Raw genomic sequence first — 7,435 nt, 5'->3', positions numbered from 1 at the left:
GGCAAACACTCATAATTCCTATTCCACACTATAAATACACATTTGAATCACTGTCTCCATGTTCCATCACGGGGGGATGGAAGAGGACAGCAGCCCCCATACCATCCCTCCCTGCAGCAGTGTGAGGCCCTGTCCCAGCTCTGGTGCTTCAGCAGTGCAACATTATTCATCAATAACTCTAATTTATAGCCTTAAAATGTTGGGGGAGCCATGTCCTGGGCTTTAAATCAGCCCATCCAGCCTTAAATCAGCCCCTGGGATGTGGTGGCCAGGGGTTGCGCTGGAGTGGGGTCAGGGTGAAGTATGGGGTGTGTGGGGGGTGTGTGTGTGTGTGGAGCTGGGGTCTTGGGAGCCCCTACAGTGGGTAGTGCTGGACAGTGATCTGTTCCTCTGTGCTTGGGGGTGAGACCCCATATCCTGGGCAGTTGGGAGGCGGTGCTGCCCAGAGGGGAGCAAAGCTTCCCATGGTGCCAGCAGCAGCCTGAGTTGTGTGTGTGCTGTGAGGCCAGCGACTGAAAACATGAAACAAAGTAATAGAACCCCAGCCTGGTTTGTGCTGGAAGGGACCTTAAAGCTCCTCCAGCTCCAACCCCTGCCACAGGCAGGGACCCCTTCCACTAGAGCAGCTTGCTCCAAGCCCTGTGTCCAACCTGGCCTTGAACACTGCCAGGGATGGGGCAGCCACAGCTTCTCTGGGCACCCTGTGCCAGCGCCTCAGCACCCTCCCAGGGAAGAGCTTCTGCCTAAGAGCTCATCTCAGTCTCCCCTCGGGCAGGTTAAAGCCATTCCCCTTGGCCTGTCCCTACAGGCCCCTGTCCCAAGCCCCTCCCCAGCTTTCCTGCAGCCCCTTTCCCCATTTCCTCACTGCCTCCCCGCAGGGATCTCATGGATGTTCCCTCCCTATTTTCATCCCGTTTCTCTCCCCAAAGGATCACAAACTCCTTGAGCTTCCGCCGCCGGGGAACCCCCCCGCAACCAGGCCGGAGGAGGCGGGGCCGGGCCGGGCCGGGGCCGTGCGGCGGAGGCGGGGCCGCGCCTGACACAGCTGTGTTGCGGCGGGGCAGGGCAGGCCGGGAGGGTGCCGCCATGGCGAGCCAGTCTCAGGGCATCCAGCAGCTGCTGCAGGCCGAGAAACGCGCCGCAGAGAAGGTGGCCGAGGCCCGCAAGCGTGAGTACGGCCCGGCCCGGCCCGGCCCGGCGCCGGAGCTGAGGGTGGTGTGGAGCCCGGCCGGGCCTAGCGCAGCGCGGCCGCCTCAGGCCTCTCGGGCCTGTCGCGGAGCGGCCCGGCCGGGGGGCAGTGGGTGCAGGGCCGCTGTGGGGAGGGGATGCGGCGGTGGAGCGGGGCCCGAGGGCAGCGCCGGGCCGTGGTGGGTGCCGCGGGCTCCGGGTGCTCGTGCCCGGTGTGAGGCAGGAGTCCGGCGGCGGTGAGGAGCCTCCGTGCCCGGCTGGAGCGGTCTGTGCGGGCTCGGTGGCTCCTGGCCCCGTGGGGCCTCCCTGGCAGGAGACCAGCATGGAAACCCGTCCTGCATGGCAGCGGGGCCTGCCTTTCGGTGTGCTTGTGCTTATCGGCGGCTGCCCTTCCTTTTAACCGCTTTTTGTTCCTTCTTGAGGAATACAGTGTGTTTTCCTGTTGGTAATTAGAGATTTTATAGAGCTGAGCGAGCTTTTCCATGGGGATCCAAGTTCGCTTTTTCTGCTGAGTGAGAGAAGTTCAGGTGACAAAGATCCCACCTTTACAAACGTTTCCTGGTTCAAACCCGTATTTGTTTGGTTTAATGAAGCTCCCCTGCCTTGCAGCTCTATCCCTGACAGCATTGCAAGGAGTAGGTTGTTGTAGCTTACTCTAATGGTAGCTTTGAAGGGGAGAATGGGGTGGAAAGTCCTAGAGGGGAAGTTGGTGCTGTGGCCAGTTCTTCTGTGAGTCACACAATTGGCCGGATGCAAAGCTTAGGGCTTAATGTTCTTTCTGCTGTCCTCTTTGCAACTCAGAGGGGTTGCATGCTCACATGAGCAAGGCCAGACCTGCCGTTGTCCAATGCATCCACTGGCCCATAGACCCACTCACTGGTTGAAGCTTGTTGCATGGTGAGCTTGGAGATGGCTTGTTGGCACATGGGGTAACCCGGGGTTGATAATGCCTCCTGCAGAAGGAGCTGTTGGAATAGCAAATGCTCTCATGGTTGCTGTGCATTTGGAGGAGGAATATGCTCCATACTTTCTCTTCTGTATTTCATTTGGCATGTTCTTTGCAAACAGGAAAGAATCGGAGGCTGAAGCAGGCCAAAGAAGAAGCCCAGGCAGAGATTGAGCAGTACCGCCTGCAGAGGGAGAAGGAGTTCAAGGCCAAGGAAGCGGCGGTTTGTTTTCTGCCTCATTCACTGTTACCTACCCAGCCCCTTTAGTCTTGTGTTTGAGGTTACTTGCCCTGAGAGGAGCCCTCAGGGTAAAACATGGTGCTGGAGGAGTACTTCCCTAACCGCCTTCCTCTGAGGCACTGCCACGTGCCACGGAAAAACCAGTGGGAATGAATCAGAACGTGGTGTGTTACATCTCAACAGCCAGAGCTAGTGACTGGCAGGGAGTTAGCTTCATAAGCTCATGTACTGTTTGGTGCCCTGATGGGTGGCAGCCTCCCCAGACCTGCTGTATGTAGCAGCATCAAAAAAGACCCAACTCAGTTTCCCGTGACAGGCTGTCTTCTACAACGCTAGCCTCGCAGATGCTGCTCTCCTGGTGAGGCAGATGCAAGGCTTGTATTCTGCTCAGCACAGTTCCCTGCTGTGTCCCAAGAGGTGCGTTTTCCTTCTGGGCAAGTGGAGGCTTTCCTGGAAGGTGGGAAACTGATACCCTTTACTAACTGAGGTGGTTTCCATTGCCTGTGTACCCCTGTAAATACTGAAGTTGTTGGAAAATGCCCTGACAGTGTCCCCTCTATCCATGTTCTGGTCAGCACAGTCCCACCTCCTCTGTTCTTCTGCCTTCATGCAGGAGGTCAAGATTAATCGTTGACAATCCCTTGTTAGCTGAGTTCATCATAGAATCATAGAATGGTTTGGGTTGGAAAGGACCTTAAGATCATCCAGTTCCACCCCCACTGCTATGGGCAGGGACACCTCACACTAAACCATATCACCCAAGGCTCTGTCCAACCTGGCCCTGGACACTGCCAGGGATGGAGCATTCACAGCTTCCCTGGGCAGCCCATTCCAGTGCCTCACCACCCTCACAGTAAAGAACTTCTTCCTTATATCCAGTCTGAACTTCCCCTGTTTAAGTTTTAACCTGTTGTGCCTTGTCCTTTCTCTACAGTCCCTAATGAAGAGTCCCTCCCTAGCATCCTTATAGGCCCAATAGTGCCCAATTAGGCACATGATACCAGGCAGTTCCAGGCTAATAATGTGGACTTCACTGCTTGTCAGCTGGTTTGGTTTTATGTATCCCTCTTCAGAGAGGGGAGCTCTTTGAATGCCAATCCCAGGGTGCTCTTTTCAGCATGCTTCTTCTGTGCCTTTTTCCCCCCACTTATAAAGGAAATTTGCTTTTCTGTTCTTGCTTATGGGTCAAGAAGAGCGTTGTAAGCTGTGAAAGTCTCTTTGCTGTGTGTATCACATGGCCCACAGTCCTGTTAGGAAGGGAGAGCTTTTTATAAAGGCTCTTTTGGGGTAGAAGCAATGGGATAATGTGAAGGCTGCACCTGAACTAAATCATGGGAGCTTTCCTGGAGCTCTCCAGTACAGCAGTGCCCAGGGGTTCCTAGTTCCAGGCACCACTACAGCAGGACCTTTTATTTCAGGTATTCTACAGAAGCTCATGCTCTAAACTGACAGATAATAAATAAAACAGGACAAAAGGCATGGGCTGTGTGTAAAATGCAAGCTTGGACAAGTTGAGTGAGAAATCTGTGCAGAGAATCCAACAGTACTTTTTTGGTTGCTGTTTTTTCAGTGTAGTTCTTCCCTCAGCAAAGATGAATGGTTGAGATGCACCACTGAGGCAGTCAGAAGAGCAAAATACAGAGCTAAGCATAATGTTCTCCGTGTTACATTACTCACGTGTGAGCTTTCTCTTTATCTTTGCTGTTTTGTAGGCACTTGGATCTCATGGCAGCTGCACCACTGAAGTTGAGAAAGAGACCCAGGAAAAGATGAGCGTCATCCAGCAGAACTTCCAGAAGAACCGGGAGGTGGTCCTCTCCCAGCTCTTGTCTCTTGTGTGTGACATCAAACCTGAAATCCATGTGAATTACCGCATCAACGGGTAGTCGTGGGAGAAGGAGTAAGCATCCTGGGAAAGGCTGGTGGTAACAGCTGAGCTTCAGGTGGAATGTACAGCTTTTAGCCATACCTTAACTGTTCTTGTAAATGTGTTAAGTTATTTCAGTGCGTTGTTGGAGTTCTGTTAATTTCTCTCTTGACACTGGTTTAGAGCTTAATCAAACATTAAATGGCCACGTCTCAAATCTGTGCTAAGTTGTTATATATATATTTGAGTTGGCACATTAAAGCTCCCTTTTGATCTGGGTAGCATTCAGTGAGAGGTTCTGTTCTGCAAACAGAGAGGGGAGAGAGATGCTGGCCAGGTTTAAATGGAGAGCCGGTGTCAGTAACCATTTGACCTGTGTAACTGTTTTCTTGTTGACCAAAATGCATTTCTCAGTGTGGTGTGAACCTTTGTAGAGGGGTTAAACCTTGTTCAGAATAATTCTCTGGCTGTGCAGTGCTGGCTGATAATTTTCAGGTGCTTGAATTTCTCTCTTTTGACTATCTTCTATATATTCTACTGTTAAGCTTGAGTTACGAGTCTGATACCATGACACTTGAAAGTAAAACCACGTACTTAACTCCAAAGTCTCTTGTCAGTCTTGTTCCTGCTAACTTGTTTCAAGAGTCTTTGTGTTTCATGGGAGTGAGGACTCTGCAGCATTCCTCTCAAGTGTTGATAAAAGAAAGAGTAAGAGACACAGCAAATGTCTTTTGGTCGCAGCAGGTAAGTTAAAAACCCATTACAGAGCCTCTTCCTCTTGGCTTCAGTCTGATGCTTTACCTGCCAGCTCATTCTGAAAACCTTCAGGAGCAAATGTTCTTGTGTCCATTAGGGGAAATAAAATGCTGCCAGTTCACTGGGATAGTTTGATAGCCAGGCACTGTGCAGTAATTACCCTTCCATTGATCAAACACCGGTCATTGCTTGTTATACCAAGGTCATACCATACCCTGCAGCATCCTGCTATACAGCAGAAGTTTCATTTTTCAGCAGTTTCATCCTCCCTCTCACCTGCAGAATATTAAATGCAGGTTTGCTTTTTTAAGACCAATTTAAGGCTTTTTGCAGGAAAGAGACCTCAGTCGGCACCTGATCAGACCAAAGTTGTGCAGCTCAGGATCTATGTAAGAAACCTTCCTGATGCTGCTCCTTGGACAGGACATCCTGTCTGCCCACCGGCTGGTAGTGTAGTACCAAAAAGCCCCCAGATCTCCAGGATTGTGCTGGGGAGGGAGGAGAGCAGGATGGATGAATGTCATACCACAGAAACCAATGTCTGCCTGCAGTCACACAGGGTGGTGGAATAGCAGACTGCTATGGCGTCTCCTCTTGTAATATATTAGTTTAATGTAGTCCTGGAAGGATCACTTCAGGAATTCAGACTATTAAATGGGTTGTAAAATCGAAGCAAAAGCCTCCTGCAAAGTCAAAAATTCCAGACTGGGGGGGGAAATAAAGCTAGGTCAGTACAAAGAGAATAGGATCAAAGCTGTTTTAATCAGTCTAATCTAATGGAGAGGTGATGTGGCCTCATGAAGGGTTGCAGCCCTGCTAAATCTAGTCTGTCCTTTGAAAAAGAAACATTGATTCCTGTTGAGAGCAGGTGCTCAGGCTCCAGCATGATGCTCCTCAAGAAGTCCTCCTGGCTCCAGGCTGTAATTGGCAGATTCTTCCTGTTTGAAGACGTAACTGTCCAGAAAGAGCACAGTGTGTGCCCCACTTTCTCATATTGGTTCCTAAGTTTCCATTTAATGAGGTCTTTCTATCCTTAAAGGGAAAAAAAACCTTCCCTGATGATTTCCTCTTGCCAAAGGTGGTGTGAATGAAGATGCTCCCTTTAGGAGATGCACAAGTTTCAGTGTGTTGCAAGAGTATCAGTTCTCTGTAATAACTTCCCTGAAACTGAACTGTCAAGAGCTACCTGGCTTTGTAAGTCTGAACTGAACTGTTTCAGTTACTGCTGTCCAGGAAGGCTTTCTTTGCAGTGTAGATGTTCTATTTTAAGTTCAGATTCTTTCATATTACACCGTGATGCTCTGGGAAAGGGGGACCTGCTCCTCCTTCATGCATAAACCAGACTAGGCCAGAGAAACATGCAGCAGGGAATAGTCTTCTACTGACAGAGGTGTGGAATTGGACATGGGGCTTTTTGCCTCTGAAATCTGATTTGCTGCGGTAAGAGTAAAACCTTGAGTAAGCCCCAGGTACAGATCTGACTCTGAGTTGTCCTGCTACTGATCTGCCTCCATAATCCCTTGTAGATGTGGCCCATGTACCCAAGCCATAGCTTTGTACCTCCAAAAGGGCCAGAAGCTGCTTTGGGCACATGTACTGCTGTCTGATTCCCTGAATGTGAGCTCTCATCCCTGGAAATGGCAGCTGACTGCCAGGATGCTCAAGAGTCCTGGGGATGTATGGAGGTAAGAAGCACTCAGGACTCCTATCTTATCTTGTTTGTACCGTGTCTAGTGAGTGGCTGCTAATGCTGGTTTCTCCTGACTAAAACTGCTTGTGAATAAGCCCTTTCCGGGGATCTGGGGGAAGATTGGGATTTGCACAGTGTTGTTCAGCTCCAGTCACGTCCATGTTCAGCAGCAGCAGTTTGGACTTGATTTCTGTGGAGTAAATATATAGATACAGACATTATCTATGTATTTATAGAGTTAATACTGCTCACTTTTAAAATACCACTGGGCAGGTGTGTCATCCGTACCAGCGCCAGATGGACAAATGGCTTATTGACACCAGAACATGAGTGTCATCTGGATGGCTTAACAGGCAGCACGGGGTACAATTAGGACACACTCCTGTGCTGCTTGGAGCCACAGGTCAGTTTCTAAGGCTTGTCTCTGCTGACAGGGCTTGATCCCCACTCGCCTCTGGGCTGAAGGCCAGCATCTCCTCATTGTTGTCTGTGGAATCAAGGAGGTGAAGAGCAGTTAAAGAGCTCAGGACCCCTTTGGGAAGCAGTGTGAGGGGAAATCATGGCCTCTGATCCCTGTTAGATTCAGCGTCTCTGCTCTGCCTGATGATGCTTGATAACTTTTGGTCAGTTCAGAGCCAGTATGGGTTTGATCCCCTGAGCATTTGTTGTAGTTTAATGCAAAAACATGAAAGAAAGGGCTGGTGATGAGCAGGAGGGATGAAATGTGTGTGCAGTGATGGCAGGGAA

General features: G+C 50.4%; 1 protein-coding gene across 1 annotated transcript; it reads left to right on the top strand.

Moving 5' to 3' along the window:
* Nucleotides 1-1,022: 1,022 nt before the first annotated feature.
* ATP6V1G1 (ATPase H+ transporting V1 subunit G1) lies at nucleotides 1,023-4,847 on the top strand. Its single transcript, XM_062640234.1, has 3 exons — nucleotides 1,023-1,168; nucleotides 2,257-2,357; nucleotides 4,088-4,847. Exons 1-3 carry the CDS (start codon nucleotides 1,087-1,089, stop codon nucleotides 4,259-4,261), a joined length of 357 nt encoding a protein of 118 aa, XP_062496218.1. The 5' UTR covers nucleotides 1,023-1,086; the 3' UTR covers nucleotides 4,262-4,847.
* The last annotated feature ends 2,588 nt before the right edge of the window (nucleotides 4,848-7,435 follow it).

Source organism: Pezoporus occidentalis, unplaced genomic scaffold (genome assembly GCF_034315485.1).
Source record: "Pezoporus occidentalis ecotype Australia unplaced genomic scaffold, CSIRO_AGI_Poc_V1 ctg64, whole genome shotgun sequence".
Classification (NCBI taxonomy): Eukaryota; Metazoa; Chordata; class Aves; order Psittaciformes; family Psittacidae; genus Pezoporus; species Pezoporus occidentalis.
The sequence above is the reverse complement of the archived record's forward strand: the minus strand, read 5'-3'. Positions and strand labels throughout refer to the sequence as shown.

What these genes read in the sequence shown, in the direction of transcription:
- ATP6V1G1 (XM_062640234.1), top strand. Translation starts at nt 1,087, where the DNA reads ATGGCGAGCCAGTCTCAGGGCATCCAGCAGCTGCTGCAGGCCGAGAAA. An exon ending in GGTGGCCGAGGCCCGCAAGC is followed by an intron (nt 1,169 to 2,256) that starts GTGAGTACGGCC and finishes CTTTGCAAACAG; the next exon opens with GAAAGAATCGGAGGCTGAAG. An exon ending in TCAAGGCCAAGGAAGCGGCG is followed by an intron (nt 2,358 to 4,087) that starts GTTTGTTTTCTG and finishes GCTGTTTTGTAG; the next exon opens with GCACTTGGATCTCATGGCAG.